Source organism: Hypanus sabinus, chromosome 6, assembly GCF_030144855.1.
Source record: "Hypanus sabinus isolate sHypSab1 chromosome 6, sHypSab1.hap1, whole genome shotgun sequence".
Taxonomy (NCBI): domain Eukaryota; kingdom Metazoa; phylum Chordata; class Chondrichthyes; order Myliobatiformes; family Dasyatidae; genus Hypanus; species Hypanus sabinus.
Genome location: NC_082711.1, coordinates 95,733,437 through 95,758,439, shown reverse-complemented (window position 1 = coordinate 95,758,439; position 25,003 = coordinate 95,733,437). Strand labels below are relative to the sequence as shown.

Here is a 25,003-nt window from a genome sequence, read left to right as displayed (position 1 = left end):
ATTCCAAAGTTATTGCGAATTTTATTCAATATAACAAATAAAATGCTGAAATAATCAACTGGTCAAGCAGCACCATGACAAGAAAAATGAGTTAATAATAGTTAATTTAAAAGCTCAAAGACACATTCTGACTATTTAAATTAGTGGACTCAGCAACATATTGGCACAATATTTTGTTAGTCCCAGAAAGACTTATTTATTTTATAGAATGTTGTGCATTTTAAAATCATTTAAAAATGCACCTAATCCCAAATATTTACATAACTGCACTATGGCAGATTTTATGCTTTGTGCAATATAATTATCTCAATGAAGCACATGAAGAAAGTCAGGTATGAAGGGTCATATGTCTAATTTTCTTCTAAATTAATGTGAGTAGCCCAAAAGTCAGTAGCCTCTAGTATAAAGTCTGACCCTTTTGGCACGATTTTTATCTGTACTGCCAAATTTATTTCCAAGCCCAAAGAAATAAACCTACTCTACCACCATCAGGAAGAGCTTTGGTAGAATTCGTTCCAAATTTGTTTTCCTGTATATTCTTGTTGAATTAATTTCTTTTTCAAAGTTGTGTTTTATTTTAGATTGCTGAGGAAAGCCTCACAGGATTAGCTTAGTTACTTTTCAGGTGCCATCAGAAACTGCTGAGTTCAACACTTTAAATAGATTTCAAATATGATTTATGGAACCACACAACAAATGAAACCGTTTCAACATTTATTATCACTTTAGAGTGGCAGAAGGAGGAAAGGAACGAGAACTATAATCCAGTGTTATTCCTTATCAGTAGAAGGAAAAATGCCTGCAGCAACCAACAACAAATTGTCATCAAGAAATTCTATAGATGGGGTCAAAGGGAAATCTAGGGAAGGCAATCCAGGCTTTGACAGAAATGAATTTATATATTTCCAATATGTTCTTAATAAAGGTTATACAAATAATTCTGCTTCTTGAACTTTAAAAATGTAGTGATGTACTTTAGCTTTTTTTATAATCCAGTAAGTAGACGGTGAGAAGCCAGAGCTTAGTCAAGTAATTACAGCAGTAAATTACCTGCTGAGTTCGATATTGGGTGTTAATAGAAGCCCTCCCCGGCAACTTCTATCTCATACAACGCTCCCTTTTTTATTCAAGTTACCTTACTTCATTTAGAAAATTCCTTTTAAATTAACCATTGGGAGTACTAGACTGTTTATTTATCATATCTTGTATGAAGCACACTTTAATATGTATAAAGATGTGACTGACATGAATTAGTTGGGATTCAAGTGGTGTGCATCATATTTTGCAATAGACCCCCTACTATTTGACATTTCTTCCAAGTAAAAGATCAAATTATTTTAATTCAGCCTGTAAATTATATAATGTTACAGCTGCTTTCTGGGAATTCCCAATGGGCAATTGACTTTTATTGTTCCTGCTACTTAATAGTAAAGTTACATTGTAAATATATATACATATATATTTCAGACAGTTCATTTACCAGAGGCCACTGCATACCTAAGCATAGGCTAAATGACTCCCTCATGCACTGTAAAATTCTATGATAATGATAATGTTGTTCCAACAGAGAGAGAGAGAGAGAGTGATAAATATTTTACAGAACTGTAAAAAGACTGAATGAGGCTTTAAGAGCAGATCTGTGTCCAGGTGTTGAGTGACTCAACTCATGATGTCCTACTGTCTTTCTACTATCTGCAAAGCACAGGTCAGGAGTGTGAGAGAATACTATTCACTTGCTTCAATGAGTGCAGCTCAAACACCACTCAGGAGGTACAACATCAAAGAGGTTAAAAAGCAAAGCACCTTGATTTTAACGCCAAACACCAGCCCTAGCATCATTCATTACTATACTGCGACTTCCATACGCACTGTCCTCAAAATGCATGCAGCAATTAGCTAAATGATACAGCTATAAAAATACCTTTGCTAGCTCTCCTGAAAATCACAACAGCTACCAGCCACAAAGACAAGGTCTGCAGATAACAGGTAAGTTCACACCATCTGAAGGAATTTCTCTAAATTGCTCAGCACCCTGACTTAAAAGTATATCACTTTTCTTTTATTTGTGCTGAGAACATCCAGCCCAAAAGTAACACTGAGTACCTTCACTAAGAAAATAGTTGATTCAGTCTGAGCTCTTGTCAGGGATGTCCACATCCCACAGATATATGTTTAGAAGAGCATAATTGTTTTGGCTTTTATACATTTTCAAAAATCTGAGGACATGAAAAATGAAATAATACTACAAACTCTTGATGTTAGGTTCTAAATCCGGTCTTTGTGCATTGGTGTAAATTTCTGTCAGTGAATCATCAGTCTTTTTTCAACCTTCCCGGATTTTATTTCTCTTGCCTTTAACCTGCTAATCCTGAAATGTTTAGTGGGGAAAAAACTGACCATTGTGACTTCAGTATCCATTTCCCCTTATTACATCCAAGTAGAGACTGACCCTGTACTTCTTGATAGTTTCCTTCTGTTTGAATGAAATTGTGTTGTTTCTGATGCAAAGAATTACAAACTCAAACTGATACACCAAAGCGTATTACAATTCTATGATATACAATCTCCAGAATTAGTACATTTACCATTACCTCTCTCTCACAATTATCATTACTTGATGTAATTTTTGAACACTACTTTGCACATCATGCATAATGCATCTTGCTAGCCATTGCTTGCTTTTGCTTTTCATTAAGCCTGATTCATTATGATAAAATCTTTACCCTTGGCAGAAAAAGGAGATTAATTATGGTATTAGAAATGATAGATTGGTTCCACTTGTGCTGGTGTGGACTGAAAGATAATTAGCATTGTTCTTTACTAATCTCTTCGTTGTTTTATTCTTATCATTTAATGCTTAGAATAACTCCTTAAACTAGACGATTATACCTTCGTAGTCCAAAAGTAAGGTGAAGGGGCTCAGTTTGCAAATGATGATTAGAAAAAGTAGAAAAAGAAATAGAGCTGCATGTGAATAAACCTTACAGAATTGAAATTCACAAAATGTGACTCCTATTGGAAACCTAAATCTTATATTTATAAAGATAGTTAAAACAGAAAACATTAGAAAAAATGCAGACAGGGTCTTTCCATAATGTTTGCACCATTGCATTTTCCTTCCAGACAATTTAATTTTAACCAGATGTTTCTAGGCTGAATGTAAAAGGGTCGATGTGCCTTGCCACAAGTCGAGTAGGTGTAACGCCTGTGTGATACAATCAGGGACTTTGCCAAAGGCAGTTTGAAATCATAGTGCTTCAACTTCCTTCTGCCACTCGTCCGTGATGGACCCCTGCAGCCACAGCAAAGCAGGTGGAAGTTTGCCTTTTTTTTGCCAAATTTTCTATATTTTGTATGCATGAGAATGATTACCTGCCAGCTGGTCAATTTTGCTGATTTCACTCATGTGACAATGGCCATTGATGATATACTTTCATTCCAGAATGTTGTCCCCCGTTGCTTCTTCCTGTGACCTGTATCAACAGCCCTTCCTTCAGTAGCTGAGCAGTACATCTGTGCCTCCTTTATATTCCCCTTTACATAACTGGAAATTAACAACATTAGGGTTACTTCCGCCTTCTCTATTTTCTATCAGTTTTGAAGGTATCCTCTTACAATTTTCACTTCAGTCGCACTTAACTCTAAACCCGCACCCTTTCTTCCTCCCTGTGCCAGCTCTATATAAACTCCATCGTCTTGAGGCTGCCAGAGTACTTATCAACACTGCTTACAACTTTTATAGTTGAATCCCTCAACTGTCGAACTGTGGCATGATCATATTCCCAGTATTCATTTTATTGTCACTAAGATCTCCTAAATGCCATAGCCTGGATCCTCAATTAAATGAGTTACTGTCTGCTGATGTCACTTATCTGTCCTCTAAAACACTATGAGTAGGGACATGTTCTTCAGCAGAATCTTCCAATCTGCTTGGAGTAGGCGTCCTCAAATCTGTTGTAGTCTAACAAGGGATAAGACCAAAATCATGCTACGTGAATCATTCTTTACACCAAAAATTAACTTTAACAGCATATTAAACTGAACTTGTTTCATAAGTTGTATACTGGTCATTCCATTTACTTTATTTTACAAATAAGAAGGCTCAGAAGGGTAGGGAAAGGAAGAGGAATGCAGTAGTGATAGCGGACTCTATAGTTAGGGGGTCAGACAGGCGATTCTGTGGATGCAGGAAAGAAACTTAAATGGTAGTTTGCCTTTCAGGTGTCAGGGTCCGGGATGTTTCAGATCGCGTCCAATATATCCTGCAGTGGGAGGGAGAAGAGCCAGAGGTCGTGGTACATATTGGTACCAATAACATAGGTAGGAAAAGGGAGGAGGTCCTGAGAAAAGACTACAGAGATTTAGGAAGGAAGTTGAGAAGCAGGACCACAAAGGTAGTAATCTCGTGATTACTGCCTGTGCCACACGACATTGAGAATTGGAATAGAATGAGGTGGAGGATAAATGCGTGGCTGAGGGATTGGAGCTGGGGCCAGGGATTCAGATTTCTGGATCATTAGAACATCTTTTGGGGCATTGTGAACTGTACAAAAAGGATGGGTGGCACTTGAATCCCAGGGGGGACCAATATCCTGGCAGGGAGGTTTGCTAAGGCTACTGGGCAGAGTTTAAACTAGAATTGTTGGGGGATGGGAACTGAACTGAAGAGACTGGGGAAGAGCTGGTTGGCTCACAAATAGAGAAAGCTTGAAGACAGTGTGTGAAGGAGGATAGGCAGGTGATAAAGAAGGGACGCACTCAGACCGAAGGTTTGAGATGTGTCTATTTTAACACAAGGAGTATTGTGAACAAAGTGGATGAGCTTAGAACATGGATCAGTACTTAGAGCTATGATGTGGTGGCCATTACAGAGACTCGGATGGGTCAGGGACAGGAATGGTTACTTCAAGTGCCAGGTTTTAGATGTTTCAGAAAGGACGGGAAGGAAGGCAAAAGAGCTGGGGGCGTGGCACTGTGATTAGAGATAGATACGGCTGCAGAAAAGGTAGACATCATAGAGGTATTGTCTGCAGAGTCTCTGTAGGTGGAGGTTAGGAACAGGTAGGGGTCAATAAACTTTACTGGGTGTTTTTTATAGGCTGCCTAATAGTACCAAGGATATTGAGGAGCAGATAGGGAAACGGATCCTGGAAAGGTGTAATAATAACAGAGTTGTCGTGATGAGAGAGTTTAATTTCCCAAATATTGATCTCCCTAGACCGAGGGATTTAGATGGGGTGGATTTTGTTAAGTGTGTTCAGGAAGGTTTCTTAACACAGTATGTAGATAAGCCTACAAGAGGAGAGGCTGTACTTGATCTGGTATTGGGAAATGAACCTGGTCAGGTGTCAGATCTCTCAGTGGGAGAGCATTTTGGAGATAATAATCTTAATTCAATCTCCTTTACAATAACATTGGAGAGAGATAGGAACAGACAAGTTAGAAAAGCATTTAATTGGAGTAAGGGGAATTATGAGGCTATCAGGCAGGAAATTGGAGGATTAAATTGGAAACAGAAGTTCTCAAGGAAAATTACAGAAAAAATGTGGCAAATATTCAGGGGATATTTGTGTAGAGCTCTGTATAGGTACTTTCCACTGAGACAGGGAAGTTATGGTAGGGTACAGGAACCGTGGTGTACAAAAGCTGTAATAAATCTAGTCAAGAAGAAAAGAAAAGCTTACAAAATGTTCAGAGAGCTAGGTAATGTTAGAGATCTACAACATTATAAGGCTAACAGGAAGGAGCTTAAGAAGGAAATTAGGAGAGCCAGTAGGGGCCATGAGAAGGCCTTGGTGGACAGGATTAAGGAAAATCCCAAGGCATTCTACAAGTATGTGAAGAGCAAGAGGATAAGATGTGAGAGAGTAGTACCAATCAAGTGTGACAGTGGAAAAGTGTGTATGGAACCGGAGGAGATGGCAGAGATACCTAATGAATACTTTACTTCAGTATTCACTGCGGAAAAGGATCTTGGCAATTGTAGGGATGAGTAGCAGCGGATTGAAAAGCTTGAGCATGTAGATATTAAGGACGAGGATGTGCTGGAGCTTTTGGAAATTGGATAAGTCACCAGAACCAGACTGGATGTACCCCAGGCATCTGTGATAAGTGAGGGAGGAGATTGCTGGGCTTCTGGTGATGATCTTTGCATCATCAAATAGAATGGGAGAGGTACCGGAGGATTGGAGGGTTGCAAATGTTGTTCCCTTATTCAAGATAGGGAGTAGGGATGACCCAGGAAATTATAGACCAGTAAGTCTTACTTCAGTGGCTGGTAAGTTGGTGGAGAAGATCCTGAGAGACAGGATTTATGAATATTTGGAGAGGCAGAATATGATTAGGAATAGCCAGCATGGCTTTGTCAAAGGCAGGTCATGCCTTACGAGCCTGATTGAATTTTTTGAGGATGTGACTAAACACATTGATGAAGGTAAAGCCGTAGATGCAGTGTATATGGATATCAGCAAGGCATTTGATAAGGTACCCCATACAAGGCTTATTGAGAAAGTAAGAAGGCATAGGATCCAAGGGGACTTCAGTTTGTGGATCCAGAACTGGCTTGCCCATAGAAGGTAAAGAGTCATTGTAGATGGGTCATATTCTGCATGGTGGTTGGTCACCAGTGGGGTGCCTCAAGGATCTGTTCTGGGACCCATACTCTTTGTGATTTTTTATAAATGACCTGGATGAGGAAGTGGAGGGATGGGTTAGTAAATTTGCTGGTGACACAAAGGTTGGGGGTGTTGTGGATAGTGAGGAGGGCTGTCAGAGGTTACAGCAGGACATTGATAGGATGCAAAATTGGGCGGCGAAGTGGCAGATGGAGTTCAACACAGATAAGTGTGAAGTGGTTCATTTTGGTAGGTCAAATCTGATGGCAGAATATAGTATTAATGGTAAGAATCTTGGTAGTGTGGAGGATCAGAGGGATCTTGGGGTCTGAGTCCATAGGACACTCAAAGCAGCTACACAGGTTGACTCTGTGGTTAAGAAGGCATACGGTGCATTGGCCTTCATCAATTGTGGGATTGAGTTTAAAAGCAGAGAGGTAATGTTGCAGCTTTGTAGGACCCTGGTCAGACCCCACTTGGAGTACTGTGCTCAGTTCTGGTTGCCTCACTACAGGAAGGACATGGAAACCATAGAAAAGGTGCAGAGGAGATTTACAAGGATGTTGCCTGGATTGGGGAGCATGCCTTATGAGAACAGGTTGAGTGAACTCGGCCTTTTCTCCTTGGAGCAATGAAGAATGAGAGGTGATCTGATAGAGGTGTATAAGATGATGAGAGGCATTGATAGTGTGGATAGTCAGAGGCTTTTTCCCAGGGCTGAAATGGTTGCCTCAAGAGGACACAGGTTTAAGGTGCTGGGGAATAGTTACTGAGGAGGTGTCAGGGGTAAGTTTTTAACTCAGAGAGTGGTGAGTGTGTGGAATGGGCTGCCGGCAATGGTGGTGGAGGCGGATACGATAGGGTCTTTTAAGAGACTTTTGGATAGATACATGGAGTTTAGAAAATTAGAGGGCTGTGGGGAAGTCTAGTAATTTCTATGGTAGGGTCATGTACAGCACGAATTTGTGGGTCAAAGGACCTGTATCGTGGTTTTCTGTTTTTAATGCATTTTATATTTGTGATTCATTTTGAATGATTCAATATGCTCTTCAAACAAGGTCTTCAAAATCTATTCAAAATTTTAAAAATATATTTTCACTCATAATGCACTGTGAAACAAAAGAGAGGTTTATAGTTTTACTGCATGGGAAGAATTTTTGTGGAGTAAATTACACAAATGTTAAAGAACCTTATAGATTTTAATACCTTGAAAACCAAAATGAAATATTTTTATATGTATTGTTGCAGAAGGACACTCTGTTCTATTGAGTAATTCCAAAAATACAGTTCAGTATGTTAACTTTTGATAAAAATTCCTCAAGCTTCCTACATAATTCAGGAGCCCTATATGTATACGTACAGAAATTTGTTCTTTTGAGGCAACAATTAAATTTTAATGATAACCTGTTTCAGACAAAGATTGACTCCCAGGCAATTAAAACTATCAAATTTATCTTCTCTCAATTGAATGTCATAGAAATCCATTTTTTTTTCTTAATCTTTAACATTCGGTCACTGTATTGAGTGTGATTTTGATGATGATGAAATGCTGCTGTCTGCACCTGTCCTTCTTGGCTCCAGCTGCCCTCATCTCCTCAGCAGAAAGCCAGGGGAAATTTAAGCACCCCTGTGGATCTTCTATTTAGAAGGATTACCCTTCACGCAGATTAAACACAGCGTGTTACCTTTAAGTATAGTTATCGAGGTTCAGAAATGAACAAATTAATTCAGGAACAATTGCAATTCACCACACTTCAAGAGATCAGAAGCCCTGATTCTTGAATGTCACCATTCTGATGGATTGCCTGAGGGAGCAGGAATTCTGCGACAAAACCATTCCAAAGGAATTATTTCCTTTCTAAATGTTGATTTAAAATTCAGCATGTGGTATGAAATGAATGCATCTTACACCTCCTGCTCCTCCAGGATCAAACTTGGGATGGCTTATCACCTATAAATTCCCAGTAGGCCTCTGAAATTAGCCTCTGAGCCTTCACGTGCAATGGTGGTGAGAGTTAATACATCTAAAGTTTTCCTTAGAAGTTGGAAGTTACTCCATTTTGTCTTTGGCTTCAGTCTGGAAAGATACCTACTGTTCGATCTAGGAAGGTGCTCTACTTTGAGAATCAACCTTTGAACCCGGATTTTGCAAGATGTAGATGCCACCTACAAAAATGATTGGCTCTTGGCCTTTTCAGTTAAATTTTAGAAGTGGAGTTCAATGTGCACATATCTTTTTATATTGCAAGTTGTCACATACAACAGAGAACAAGTTTCTAACCTTGGTATCTAATGCAACATTAAATGGATGATTACAATATTCACTGATCCCTGTGCACATGACTATTGAGTGGACTGTACTAACATTAATAGTTAAAATTGCATGTGGTAGTTTTCTTGATTCAACTTGTTATGCCTGCAACCCCCTCCTTTGTGAGAATCGCAAGATCACTGTTGGGTTGGGTCAGGGGGACCCAGGAAATGAGAGAGAGACATGCGAAATGTCTCGTTTCCCCGGCGATGTAAAGCTACGGGACATGACCGTTGTCTCTGGAAGACGAATTTGTGGATTGAAGATACTGTGCTACGTGGACGCCCTCAGGCAAAGTGGGCTGGTTGAGGGAGGGATTGCATCACCCCCAACCTGATTGACATCTGTGACCCTGCGAGTCAGGATAAAAGAGGGTCTGTGGGAACAGCCCCTCAGATGCACCAGAAGAAACGTTAGTGCTCCCGTAATTGGGGAAGCCATTTTGAAGGAGGCCACGTGCGTTCAGTTCCATTGCCTGGGACTGGTGGCTTGGAACTCGGAAAACGGCTTTTAGCTAACAACGGGGAAACCAACTCCCCCAACTCAACTGATTGGCATCATAAAAGACCTGGGCAAGTTTAAACCGTCTCTCTCTTAAACCCAAAATGCTGCAGCTTGAACAAACTAACAGTGACTTTTATATTTCCATTGGACAATACATTATCCCCTAGACAACGATAGAGCTATTTCTTATTGATTGTTATTATACCCGCGCTTTTAGATTTAGTATTGATGATGTGTATTATCTGTATGGTTGCATTAATCTTACTTTTGTGCTCATTTTTCAATAAATACTTTTAAAAATAGTACCATCAGACTTCAACGGGCCTCTCTATCTTTGCTGGTAAGTGGCTCAGTTACAGGGTTCGTAACAAACTAAAGTAGTTGTCTTATTCTTGTTGTGATTCCTCCCTGTAGTGTGATGGAATTCTACTAGACCTGAGCAATATGCCCCTAGAAGGCATAGCTGTTTTGAATATACCGAGCATTCATGGTGGATCGAACCTGTGGGGAGAGAGCAAAAAACGCCGCAGTTATCACCGAACCAGCAAAAAGGTGCCAGAAAAGCGAACTGTGATCGATGCCAAGGAGCTGAAATACTGTGTTCAAGGTAGGAAGTTGTCTAGGAAATTTATCAAGTTAATTGTGACAACATAAGATACTGAATATAAATGGATCCACAGATTAGATTTTCTTATTCATGCAACATGCTAAGATATTTTCCAGTGATAGTATTCACAAAAAAAATGCTATTTAATCCTTTAAGAAGGTATTTATGCGGGATGAATTCTGATGTATTTTCAGACCTTTTGCTTTGTTTCTTCAATATACCAAAGGTATTCTGTACACAAAATTCATGGAAAGCCATAAAGTCAATATCAAAAGTCTAATGTCAATCCAGTAAGATTTTTTTTAATTGAAGTGCTTCTCTGGAGTTTTTGACATATTAGGTTTTTTTTTTGTGGATCAAAATCTCCATATTTGAAGCACCAAATGAAACCTGTTGTCTATATCCTCTGATCATCAGATCACACTTAGATTTCAAACCTGTTATTCTATGAAGGTAATTTAAGTTCTATTAATGGTTGTAAAATGCATGATTATAAATTAGGTTTAAGCTTTCTGTTGCTTTGATGCTGTACTCTCTGCTGCTCTTGATATTTCAGTTTGTTACGTAAAGATTTGTGAAAGCATGATCTTGTTTTTATTCATCGAAACTATCACATGTAGTCAAAGCCCAAGTTTGCATATATGTGCATCCACACCACCTTGAACCTTGGAAGATGCCAGATGCTGATTTCAAAGTTTCTATTGAATGTCATGTATCGTTCACAGGAAGAGAGTAACACATCACCTATATCCCATTCTTATGTTGTATTTTCATAATGTGTGTGTGCGCGCACCCTTAACTAACTCCTGGTGGAGTCGTCAGAGTGCCGTCGTGACAAACTTTTGTACCGATCTTTTTGGTGATTGCTCATCGTTCAGCGTGTCTTGGGCATCTGAAACCTGGCAGAGCCCATCCCTCTCCAGGTGTTTTTTTTAATGAGGTCGAGTTGCTAACCCTATCGCTCTGAAGTTCACTGCTGAGGCAACTATGCCACCAGCCGGCCTATTTTCATAATAGGACAATTATATCTGTGGCAATATTAATATTCAAATAATGTCCCAAATGATAACAACTTATCGGAATGTCCCAAGTGTTAACAACTTAACAGAAAAGAGCTTTAACCAGCAGCCATTCCAGACATATGGGTTATTTGGAGAGAAGGGGACCTCAATCACGTCTACTGTCTGAGGATAAAAGGCAGGAGCGGTATGCGCCAGCATAATAGAACTTTGACCGGTGGCCAACCGGCATTTGGGGTTGAATAGTAAAGACAAGCAAAATAAAGGAAGACAGGGATAAACGCAGCGGCTGTCGTCTGAGATTACAGAGACAGAGTGATGGTCTTCAGGTTTTAGCTCTTCAGGCTTCAGCAAAGAGAGACTTCACTCAGGGAAAGCAAAGGAAGAAAAGCTCAAGTTTTTATTTCTCTTCTTTATATATGCTCAGTAGGGATGACAGGCAGGATAGTGACATGCTCCTCTTGCGGGTTGTGGAAAGGTAGGGAGACCTCCAGTGTCCCTGACAACTATAACTACAAGAAGTGCATCCAGCTGCAGTTTCTAACCAACTGTGTTAAGGAGTTGGAGCTGGAACTGGATATACTCCAGCTCATTCAGGAGGCTGAAGGGGTGATAGATAAGAAATATAGAGAGGTAGTTACACCTAAGGTGCAGGAGAAAGGAAACTGGGTGACAGTCAGGAAGGGAAAGGAGGTTAGTGAGCCTGGGCAGAGTACCCCTCTGGCCATCTCCTTCAACAACAGGTATATCACTTGGAAACTGTTGGAGGGGCGCATGACCTAACAGAGGAAAGTCAAAGAGGTTGGGTCTCTGGCACTGACTCTGCCTCTGTGACTCAGAGAGGAAGGGGAGGGCGTGGCAGAAAAGGTATACTGGGGTGGTAGGGGATTTGTTAGTTAGGGGAATGGACAGGAGGTTCTGTGGGCGAGTACGAAATTCCCGGATGGTATGCTGCCTCCAGGTGCTAGGGTCTGGGATATCTCGGATCAAATCCTCAGCATTATTAAGCCAGAAGTCGTGGTCCACATAGATACCAATGATGTGGCTAAGATGAGTGACGGGTTTCTGCATGAGGAGTTCAGAGAGTTAGGTGCTAAGTTAAAGGGCAGAACTTCTACATTTGTGATCTCAGGATTGCTACCCATGTCACATGTTAGTGAACTAGGAAGATTACACAGTTTAATATGTGGCTAAGGAGTGGGTGTGGGAGGGACGGCATAAAATTTTTGGATCATTGGGCATTCTTCCAAGGAAGGTGGGACCTGTACAGAAGGGATGGTTTGCACCTGGACCAAAGGGGGACTAATGTGCTGGGTGTTAATGCAAACAACACATTTCACTGTATATTTTGGTGTACTTGTAATAAATCATGAATGTGAATCTGAATATAGCAATGACCAACAGGGAGACTAATTGAAATTATTATGGTAGCTTGCAGGCTTTCTTAGCTGACAAACCTTTAAACACTTAGGCAGTTGCAGATTCTTTTGTCATACCTGAAAGACACAATGTTTGAATTAAATTTCCAGGAGGAAACATGTTTTTGGCCTCTAATGTATCATGCACCTGCAACTTGATACCTGGCTCTGTTCACCTCTCAGTATTTGGTTCTGTGTAATTTAATAAGATTGAACATCAGTCACTGAATGCAAACTGTAGTCAGTTCTCTTATTTGTGTTTAGCATAAACAAATAAAAAAGATTCTCCATCCCTTCATCTGGTAAAAGAGTCTAAGCAGACTGGTAGAGGTATTGTAGATTCAGTAAGCTTATCAAGTTCAGTGCCTGAATGTTTGTAGAAGCAAATGACCAATTTGGCTCGCTGTAAGAGTTCTTCTTGTAGCTAGGAAACCACTGCAATTGAATTGAGAGAGCACGACCAGATGTTTGATCCGTGCCATCGATCATTGGTCCTAGTTGATGATACTAGGAAAAGGGATAAAATTATCAATTGTGGAGACCAGATCAGTGCAACCCAAATCTTTTCACAACTCCTTTTATAGCAAATCATAACCATTAAAGAGTAATCTCATCTACACAGTGGGTGAGTGTGTATCAAGGTCACCATTATGCTGTCTGGACGTCATGCTGTGCTCTCCACCTGGATGTCCCTGAGCAGAAAACTGCTTTTGCTACAACAGAAGGTGTGACAGTGTTGATAGTGAAATGTTGTTTCAAATTATTCACCGTACGCTCAAACAGTGAAAATAAAGGAAATATAAACTAGGTCTGTCAGCATCTCGAAAGAGTCGATTTCCCAGAGATCCCCTGCAAAACAAAATATAATACGAATGATCCACATTTTCTCTTTTAAATGCTGAGTGAGATTTCTGGAATTCTGAAATTTTCTTGGCTTTAAATATTTTGCAATGACGATACAGTGATGAGTTTGGCACAACTTTGTGGGCCGAAGGGCCTGTATTGTGCTGTAGGTTTTCAATGTTTCTATGATACTTTTTATTTCTCCAGTTAACTGAGGATTTAAATAGAAGTTTGCCTTAGAGCTGTTAATACTCATAAGGTAGCATTCATATTTGGATCCATTGGAATCAATGAAGCCAAAAATTGAGAGGCAAAAGTGCAAGTTGTAGCTAATGTTTTTAAATTGCATATTTAAGCAAAATCGTATTTTGTAGTTTGCATACAAGATGATTTTTCAGATATTTCCAAATGTTATGCATCAGAAATTGGCAAAGTTTCAGTTGTCTGAGAACATGTTCAAAATAGAAAACATAAAAACAGTGAGCATTTCATGCAATCTTTGGGTAACAAGAGAAAATGAAATCACGGGTGAAAACAAGTTTTAGTTTGTCTGGTGTATTCTTGACTTCTTAATCACTCACACTGGACTAAATCACCCAACATTATGCCTTCAGCTTTTGAAAAGGACTCGTAAATATTCTCAGAAGTTCTTGTTTTCACAAAATCGAATTTTCAAGGAAACTCCAATTCTCTTCTTTAAGAAGATTTAAATCTGAAATCTGCTGACAGTAAAGAGCTGTAACTGGTGCTAAATACCAGACAGTGGAAATGATATAGTGGAGCTAGAAAGTTTTGTTGCGCTGATAGATGACAGCATGGAGGGAGGAGAGTAAACGAACCGTATAAATAGCAATGTCAATACAGGCTAATCTGCACCTGTGAATGTCAGAACTGCTGGTATGGATCAGATTCTGTAGCGTGATCTACAGAAGATACAATGTTAATGTTTCTGCATAGCGCCATGCATCTATTCCTGTCTTCAAGATCATGACTATTACTGGTATACTTTCATATGGACCTATAAAAAGCATTTCAAATTCCAGTTCTAGTTTCATTGTCACTCAACCATAAATGAGGCCCTCTGTTGGTCAGGATTGACCATGGATATTGCATCCTAACTGTCTATGTGATACCCAACCCAGAGCAGTACAATATGTACAGCTGTTCCCCATGTAGCGGGCTTACGCTCTCTACACAGCTGATGAATCCGAAGGACCGGCAGAGTCTGATACAGTTTTGCACCAATGGCATCGCAGGAGTTGCCTGTCAGCATTGAACTCAACATTGGACTGCCTTAGGGGCTTAAGCTCTGGATTTTTCCTTCGTGTTTACTCCTGAAGCCTTCCCCATGAATCGGTATAGCCACAAGGCAGCGGAGGTTTGCGAACAGAGTTTTCCTTCTCCTAAATGAGCTGATAAGCCCCATCTGTCCAGAGCAACTGGTTTTAAAGAGCCAGTAACCTGCCTTTGCCACTTCTGCTATCAGTAGAAACGGTTCCTCTGGGCTTAGTAGCTGAGCCACACATGAAGGCCAGGAGTTGGACTTGGTTGTCAGAGGCTATTTCAGATGTATGCCATTGAGAGCATTTAATAGGTAGTGGGAGATTATTCCCACTACCTGTTAACAAGTGAAATTTAAGCTACCATACATGAATACCCATGGATACAGCTATGTGAAACAGTGTTAGAATTTTTTGTCAGAGAGGCAACTTATTCAGCATTTCAAATTCATGAGAAACTTTACTGTCAAAGCTTACTGAATATCTGAAAGGTGATTGCTGACTCGGGATTATAGCAAGAAGAATGAAGGTGGACAACTGAATGGATGATAAATATGGATGACACGAAGCTGGGCGGCGGCGTTAGCTGTGAGGAGGATGCTAAGAGGATGCAAGGGGACTTGGATAGGTTAGGTGAGTGGGCAAATTCATGGCAGATGCAGTTTAATGTGGATAAATGTGAGGTTATCCACTTTGTTTGCAAGAACAGGAAAACAGATTATTATCTGAATGGTGGCTGATTAGGAAAAGGGGAGATGCAACGAGACCTGGGTGTCATTGTACACCAGTCATTGAAGGTGGGCATGCAGGTACAGCATGCAGTTAAAAAGGCAAATGGTATGTTGGCATTCATAGCAAAAGGATTTGAGTACAGGAGCAGGGAGGTTCTACTGCATTTGTACAAGGCCTTGGTGAGACCGCACCTAGAGTATTGTGTGCAGTTTTGGTCCCCTAATCTGAGGAAAGACATTCTTGCCATAGAGGGAGTACAGAGAAGGTTCACCAGATTGATTCCTGGGATGGTAGGACTTTCATATGAAGAAAGACTGGATCGACTAGGCCTTATACTCACTGGAATTTAGAAGATTGACGGGGGTTCTTATTGAAACATATAAAATTCTAAAGGGATTGGGCAGACTAGATGCAGGAAGATTGTTTCCGATGTTGGGGAAGTCCAGAATGAGGGATCACAGTTTAATGATAAAGGGGAAGCCTTTTAGGACCGAGATGAGGAAAAACTTCTTCACGCAGAGAGTGGTGAATCTGTTGGATTCTCTGCCACAGGAAACAGTTGAGGCCAGTTCATTGGCTATATTTAAAAGGAAGTTAGATATGGCCCTTGTGGCTAAAGGGATCAGGGGGTATGGAGAGAAAGCTGGTACAGGGTTCTAAGTTGGATAAGCAGCCATGATCATACTGAATGGTGGTGCAGGCTCGAAGGGCTGAATGGCCTACTCCTGCACCTATTTTCTATGCTTCTATGTTTCTATGAATGCTTTACTATAAGCATTGAGACAGAGATGCTAATGCTGTCTGTAGGGAGATTAGTTTTCATGACTGCGTTTGATCAGTTCAATACTCACTGCTGAAAAAAAGGCAAGCCCTGGTTATTTTAAGTCTTGGGTGCGTGTGGGTTTCCTCCAGGTGTCCAGTTTCCTCCCAACGTCCAAAGACGTACTGCTTGGTAGTTTAATTGGCCATTGTAAATTGTCCCGTGATTAGTCTGCGGTTAAATAGGTGGGAAGCTGAGTGTTGCAATTCATAGGGGTGGAAGACTCTGTTCCATGATATATCACTAAACAAATAAGTTTAAATTGCATCATTTAAATGCCACCAGCTTGCTTTCTTTGTATGAGTACCAAGAAGCTGACTAAAAGCAGTGCAGAGTTACGGAGCAAAAGGCAATCCCAACCTCACACAATTTGGCCATTCCCTCTGCATCAAGGGAGGAATCAGCATAAGGGGCATGAAAAGAAGAATACACAACTTTTCCAGAAGATTTCAGACACCCTCAAAGTACCTTCTTGTGATTAGTAAATGCACCATCCCAAACAGAAGTATGTGTGAGTGTCTCACACTGGAGTGCACTTTTATTTACAGGGTGCTGTTGCCCAAGGAGGTTGGTGAGGCGGGGTTGTAGTTATATTCGGCTACTAAGATTACGTGGAAAGGGCCCTCTTCACTGACTCATGGATCAGTGAGTACGCATTTCCTAAGCTAAATAACCTTACCAGAAAGAAACAAGAAAAAATAATTTTCTTGATTTTTTTGATCATGTATGTAACCGAAGTTGCAGAATATGCTCTGGTAATTCAGTAGACAGGACTGAAGATCATAAGACATAGGAGCAGAATTAGTCCATCATGGCTGATCCCGGATCTCACTCAACCCCATGCACCTGCCTTCTCGCCATATCCTTTGATGTCTTGACCGATCAGGAAAATATCAACTTAAATATTCACATGGACTTGGCCTCCACTGGAGTCTGTGGCAGAGCATTCCTCAGATTCTCTACTCTCTGGCTAAAAAATCCCTCCTTACCTCTGTTCCAAAAGGTCACCCCTCAATTTTGAGGCTGTACCCTCTAGTTCTGGATACCCTCACCATAGGAAATATCCTCTAAATCCACCCGACCAAGTCCTTTCAATATTCGGTAGGTCTTAATGAGATCCCCACACATTCTTCTAAATTGCAGCTATTCCAGGCCCAAAGCTGCCAGAAGCTCCTCATATGTTAACCCTTTCATTCCCAGAATCATCCTTGTGAACCTCCTCTGGACTCTCTCCAATGACAGCACATCCTTTCTGAGATATAGGGCCCAAAACTGTTGACAATACTCCAAGTGTGGCCTGACTAGTGTCTTATAAAGGCTCAGCATCATCTCCTTGCTTTTATATTCTATTCTCCTTGCAATAAATGCCAACTTTACCACAGACTCAACCTGTAAATTAACTTTATGGGAGTCTGGCACAAGGACTCCTAAGTCCCTCTGCACCTCTACACAAGTTCCACAAATGAATTTGGAATGAGCTGAAGAATTCCTCATACCTCTGCTATAACACACAGTCACGAGTTAGTGCTGCTGCCATTTGATCAAATGTGTTTGGCAGGGGACCCCCATTGACATATTGTGTGATGTAAAAATGATGGAGTTGTAGAAATACAGCAAAGACCTGGCTTTGCTGATTTCGTTTGACAACTAGTGTGGGTGCTAGTTTTCACATATCTGCCAATGCATTGAATTTCCTCATGACAGCAAATATTTCTTCCATGGACCCCTGAAAGATTCTGTTCTCTATTTTTTAAAAGGAAAACAGTCTTGACAAGTTGACTAATGATTACTTGTGTAAAAAATAAAAAGTAATATATAATGGCCTTGAGCTATTACCATTATTGTTGCCATAATCATTACTTGGGAAGTGATTTTTAAAAAAACTAAAAATACAAGTGAGAATTAGAATAGATTTTTTTTAATGGACTTCAGTGAGGACCAACTCAGATGCACAAGTCAGCAAAATTCAAAATACATATTTATGTTAGCAGAAATGTTCTTCCCAGCAACTTTACTTAAAAGTATTGTTCATTCATATGAGAAAAACTTGTTTTGCAGTTTTAGGTGTAAACTGTTGAAATCTGATTCTGCTGAAAAGTTTTGCTAAACTGGATGTAGGACAAGGAATTGGTTCAATGGTTTATGCACAAAATTCATGTATTGAGCAACTTGCTCATTGATAAAATCAATCGACAGAAAATAGGGGATGCCACAAATTAGTCATAATAAATATTGCATCTGATCCAGTGGGACCTCATACTGGAGCAAATTGTCATAATTTTGAAGCTTAATTGGGATGATTTTAACTTTTATCGCTGGATGAAAATTTGCTGATAGCAGGTGGTACAGTTACACAGCTTGGCCAGCAGAATAGCAATGTTTGTAGAACTGTTACCTCAGAGCTCTCAAGATCCAGTTCAATCACTATCTCTGGTGTTACTTGTGTGAGCTTTTTTCCTGTGATCACATCCCAAATTCTATGTTAACTGATCGCTGGTTGAACCTGGGGAGTAGATGGGAAGGTGGGAAGAATAAAATGGAATTAGTATAGGATTCTCCATGGGGGAGCTTGATGATCAGTAAGTAAAGGGATTGTTTTGTGATGTGTGATGAAATATCTGTGTTAAGTCAGAATCTCTCGGTATTTGCTGCGTCGATTTCTCTCAATCATGTTTGTCCAATAAACTCATGTATTTTTCTGAACTCAAATGAGAATAGTCTTATGATCACTCCATATGGACAATCACCCTATTCAGAAGAATTAATCCTGTACTTCCATGCTCCAGACAAGTATACTCCTTTCCTTGGAGCAGGGGATAGGGAGTTGGTTTTCACATCTACTCAAATTAATCTGAGTGTCGACTCACCAAAGTTATGCAAGTTTTTCAAGAATTCCCTTTCTTGTGCTCGATTTCCTTCCAATAAATGCCAACACAGAGCTTGTCCACTTATCTGCTTGCTATGCCTTCATGATTATTTTTTGTCTTTGTATGTCAAGATTTCCAAACTACAACTTTCCTTCGTGCTTCTCACATTGAAATTGCTATTCTTCCTGCTAAAAGGAACATCCTCGCATTTTCACACATTATGCACCACTTTCCCACACTGTCTATTCACCTGACCTGGTAAAGACTCAATGTTCTTTGTACAGCCTAGTTTTCCATGTTATTATATGTTCAGGAAACTTGATCTGCCCATTCACTCTTCCTCATATTTTTCAAATCTCATAGCAAAGTTCAAAGTAAATTATAAGACAAAATACAAAACCCTGAGATTCATTTTAGACCATAAGACATAGGAGCAGAATTAGGCCATTTGGCCCATCGAGTCTGCTCTACCATTCAATCATGGCTGATCCTTTTTTCCCCTCCTCAGCCCCACTCCCCAGCCTTCTGCCCATAACCTTAGATGCCATGGCCAATCAATAACCTACCAATCTCTGCCTTAAGTACACCCAACAATCTGGCCTCCACAGCTGCCTATGGTAACAAATTCCACAAATTCACCACCCTCTGGCTAAAGAAATTTCTCTGCATCTCTGTTTTAAATGGTCACCACTCTGTTCTCTATGCTTTCTTGTCCTTGACTCCCTACCATAGGAAACATCCCTTCCATGTCTACTCTGTCTAGGCCTTTCAACATTCGAAAGGTTTCAATGAGATCCCCCCTCATCCTTCTTAATTCCAGTGAGTACAGACCCAGAGCCATCAAACATTCCTCATATGATGACCCTTTCATTCCTGGAATCATCCTTGTGAACCTCCTCTGAATTCTCTCCAGTGAAGCACATGTTTTCTTTGATAAGGAGCCCAAGACTGTTCACGGTACTCGAGGTGAGGCATCACCAGTGTCTTATAGAGCCTCAACATCAGATCCCTGCTCTTATATTCTAGACCTCTTGAAATGAATGCTAACATTGCATGTGCCTTCCTCACCATTGACTCTACCTGCAAGTTAACCTTTATGGTGTTCTGCACAAGGACCCCCAAATCTCTTTACATCTCAGATTTCTGGATTTTCTCCCTGTTTAGAAAATAGTCTGTACATATATTTCTTCTACCAAAGTGCAATGACATGCATTTTCCAACATTCTATTTCAATTGCCACTTTCCTGCCTATTCTCCTAACCTGTCTAAGTCCTTCTCCAGCATACCTGTTTCCTCAACACTACCTGCCCCTCCACCAATCTTCGTATCAATTTTAAACCTGGCAACAAAACCATCAGTTCCATTATCTAAATCATTGACATATAGCATTAAAATAAGTGGTCCCAACACCGACCCCTGCGGAATACTACTACTAACTAGCAGCCAACCAGAAAAGGATCCTGTTATTCCCACTTGCTGCCTTCTACCAATCAGCTAATGCTCTATGTCAGAAACCTTTCTGTAATACCATGGGCTCTAACTTGTTAAGTAGCCTCATGTGTGACACCTTGTCAAAGCCCTTTTGAAAATCCAAATATGCAACATCCACTGCAACCCCTTTATCTATCTAACTTATAATTTCCTCAAACAATTCCAACAGGTTCGTCAGGCAAGATTTTCCCTTAAGGAAACCATGCTGACTTTGTCCTATCTTTGTCCTGTGTCAACAAATATCCATAGCCTCATCCTTAGCAATTGACTTCAACATCTTTCCATCCACTGCGGTCAGGGAAACCAGTCTATAATTTCCTTATAGACTGCTACCTCCCTCCCTTCTTAAAGAATGAAGTGACATTTGCAATTTCCCAGTCCTCCAGAACCACGTCAGAGTCCAGTGATTCTTGAAAGATAATTACTAATGCCTTCACAACGTCTACTCTAGAGTGCAGTTCATCTGGTCAGGGTGACTTACGCACCTTTATGTCTTTCAGCTTTTTGTGCTCCTTCTCCCTTGTAATAGTAACTGCATTCACTTCTCTTCCCTCACACCCTTCAACACATGGCATTCTACTAGTGCCTTCCACAGTAAAGGCTGATGCAAAATACTCTTTTAGTTCATCTGCCATCTCCTTGTCCCCGATTATTATTTCTCCAGCCTCATTTTCTAGTGGTCTTGTATCTACTCTCATCTCGCTTTTATTTTTATATAATTTAAAAGCTTTTTCGATCTGCCTTGATATTGTTTGCTGGCTTTCTTTCATATTTCATCTTTTCCCTTCTAATGATTCTTTTAATTCCTTTCTGCAGGTCTTTTAAAGCTTCCCAAGGCTCTATCTTTCTACTGATTTTTGCTTTGTTGTATACCCTCTCTTTTGCTTTTACATTCACTTTGCCTTCCCTTGTCAGCCACAGTTGTACTATTTTGCCATTTGAGTATTTCTTTGTTTTTGGAATAAACTTATCCTGCACCTTCCTCATTTCCCTTAGAAACTCACACCATTGCTACTCTGCTGTCATCCCTGCCAGTATCCTCTACCAATTTACTTTGGCCAACTTCTCTCTCATACCACTGTAATTTCCTTTACTCCACTGAAGTACTTATATGTCAGACCTTACTTTCTTTCTATCAAATTTCAAGTTGAACTTAATCATATTGTGATCACTGTCTCCAAAAAGGTTTCCTTTACCTTAAACTCTCAAATCATCCCCAGTTCATTACACGATCCAGTATGGCTGATCCCTTAGTAGGTTCAATGACAAACTGCTCTAAAAAGTCATCTCATAGGCATTTAACAAATTCATCCTCTTGTGATCCATTACCAACCTGATTTTCCCAGTGTACCTGAATGTTAAAATCTCCCATGACTAACATTACATTTTCTTGTGGGTATTCACAGTAAATACAAGAAAACGAATAGAATCAAAGAATGACTTCCCCAATCCATTATGCAAAAGATAAAAAACTGTATAAATACAAAAAGAAAAGAAACAATAATAACAAATAAGCACAACCCATATAAATGAAGAAATTATCATTACCGAAGTAAAATTTAACCAATGGAGAAGCATGGCCCTCCTTTGAAGAAATCCCCAAGATCTATGTTGACAAGGAAGTGCCAAATGCCTGGCTCAGAGCTGGAGACCTCTTCCCAGAAACAGAGGAAATACAGGACCAGGTGGCTAACACAAAAAGTTATCAAAAATGTACAATAAAGAATAATCAAATTCAAGGCAATAAATGCAGAAAATGCCAAGAGAAACCAGAAACAATCCAGCATATTGCAGGATCCTGCAGCAATTTATCTCAATCTGATTACTGAGGCAGACCCAATTATGCGGCAAACAGCATTCTCCAAAACCCGGCTTTAAGACACCATGCTTTACTATAAATATAAGCCTGATCCACTTTTAGAGTCAGAGTCCTACAAATTATATTACGATACATTATTACAGATGGGGCAATCCATAACAACCATCCAGATATAACATTACAGGATAAGCAAGCAAGAACAACTTACTTAATAGATATAGCCAAACACACCCAGCATACAGAATTCAATAAGTGAAAAACACCAGAGATATGCAGAATTAATAGAGGGAATTGAAGACTCTGGAACATGAACAATAGTAATTGTCTCAATAGTAATATCTACCTTTGGTATCATCCCAAAGCATAAATAACTACACATAAACTGCACTATAGCATTAAACAATTAGGCCTACACAACATTTATGTGGATCTCCAGAAAGCGAAAATATTAAACATCACTTGGATAATCTGGAAGCTCCTAGCATTTGAGAAATGAATATGCTTGCCAATGCCCGTACCTCAGATTTTACCAGCTTCAACGGAGAATAAAAAATGAGATACAATAATAAATAAGCAATTAGTATCAAGAACAAAAGATGAAGAGTCCTTGAAAATAAGTTCATAGTTGTGGGAACAGTTCAGTGGTGTGTTGAGTGAAGTTATTCCCTCTGGTTCAGAGCTTGATGGTTAAGGTTCAACAACTGTTCCTGAACCTGATGGTTTCAGTCCTGAGGCTCCTGTACCTTCTCTCTAAGGGCAGCAGCAAGAAGAGAGCATAGCTTGAATGATGGCAGTCAATGATAATGGATTCTGCTTTCCTGTGACAAAGGTCCATAAAAATGTGCTCAATGGTGGGGAGGGCTTTACTGGACCATATAATTTCTTTAAGTAAGCTCTCCCGTCCAAGGGCATCTGCATTCCCATATGAGGCCATGCTGCGGCCAGTCAATATAGTCTCCACCACAGATCTATGGAAGTTTGCAAACTTCTAAGAAATTAGAGGTGCTGTTGTGCTTTCTTCGTAATGGAACTTATGTGCTGGTCCCAGGACAAATCCTCTGAAATGAGAGCACAAAGGAATTTAAAGTTGCTGACCCTCTTCATGTCTGATCCCCCCAATGACAACTGGCTTATGGAGCTCTGGTTTCCCCCTCCGGAGGTCAATAATTGGCTCAACTTGAGTTTGCGGATGAGGACAGGGAACATTTGTTTCTGTATCAATTATCCTCACATACCCTGATACTCAGGCACCCTTGGCTGTCTCAGCATAACCCTTCCATTACCCGGAAGGTAGGGAGGATCATTGCCTCATCCAGTAGTTGCAAAGGAATGTTTTTGGCTTGGTGCTCCAACACTCCCACACTCTCCTGAGACCAGCAAACTATGAGAAAGCAAATTTTTGTTTGGAGTAGCCCGGGGCCTTCGGAAAGACCCAGTCCTGTCTCCAAGGGCAGACGAACTGGTTCAAGCCAAGCCTAAGGGATCCAATCATCAGGTCCTGTCTAAGGGAAAAGCTCCAAAATGTATACCCACATAGCCCAGTCCAAGGAATATTTGTAGTGCCTCGCTGCCAATGTCTGAGGATAAGGATGAAGATTTGGACTCTGATTTGGCTTCTGTTTCAACTAGTGAAACTATGGAGAAGAATCTGAGGTCTGCCGAATCACCCTCACTACCTAAGGACCCTCAGGAGTCATCCTCAGAGAAAGGTTTGATGGTAATTGCAACACCCAAGCTGGTTGAAATCCCGTCTGTCCACAAGGATTTGGAGGACTTCTTCAGCATGGGAAAGGCCTCAACTTCTCCACTGCTCCAACCCTATGGTTGTGTACCTGTCCCCCACAGGGTCGGTTGTACATGCTCTCAGGTCCAGAGAAAAACGCTATGGAGGCTCTTGCCATTGAATTCATTCGGTCCTTCACCTCACCAGCCGGCTCAGGCCTCTTCTTCGTAAGCAAAGGGATGGTTGTCCACAGTCATGCATTGATTATATAAGGCTGAATAGCCATGAATCGATACCCCCTTCCACTCATGAACTCTGCCATCGAGATTGTCCAAGGTGCAAGAGTTCTCAAAGCTAGACTTGAGTATTGCATGCAATCTGGTTCACCCAATGGAGAGTGATGAGTGGAACTCTGCTTTCGACAGGGCACAGAGAGGACCTGCTCATACCCTTTGGCCTAGTGAATGTACCAGCCATTTTCCAGGCCTTTATTAACAACGTGCTCTCCAGAAGTACGCCTTTGCCTACTGGACATCCTAATTTTTTTTTTAAATCCAAGGAGGAGCCCACCACCCATGTCAGATATGTCTTAAAGAGGCTTCTTGATCATGGATTTTATGTCAATCCAGAGGATTCAAAATTTCACATAACCACCATTTTATTTTTTGGGTTTTATTATCTCTAATGGTGATCTGAAGTTTCAGAGATTGGCCACAACCATCAAATGTGAAACAAGTCCAACAATTCCTGGGACTTGCAAACTTTCACTGGGAACTTCATCTCAATAGCGGCCCTGCTGACAGCACTAACCAAGAGGTCCACAGGCCCTTTCTTTTGGATTACCAAAGCAGAGGTTACCTTTGCAGGGCTTAAACAGCGGTTAATGACAGCTCCCATGTGGTCGCAGCTAACCAGAACCTTTGCTTCATTGTGGAGGTTGACAGCTCAGGCATTG

The 25,003-nt window shown here is 40.5% G+C and overlaps 1 protein-coding gene across 11 annotated transcripts in view; it reads left to right on the top strand.

Moving 5' to 3' along the window:
• Nucleotides 1–25,003, top strand: part of dgkb (diacylglycerol kinase, beta) — a 797,915-nt gene that overhangs the window by 609,685 nt on the left and 163,227 nt on the right. For all 11 annotated transcript variants that reach the window (XR_009512720.1, XM_059972636.1, XM_059972640.1 and 8 more), the window contains one exon: nucleotides 9,844–10,036. Coding sequence is in view for 10 of the 11 variants with exons in the window: in XM_059972636.1 (XP_059828619.1) it covers nucleotides 9,844–10,036 (193 nt within the window). In the remaining variant the exon portion in view is untranslated. The remainder of the gene's footprint in view (nucleotides 1–9,843; nucleotides 10,037–25,003) is intronic.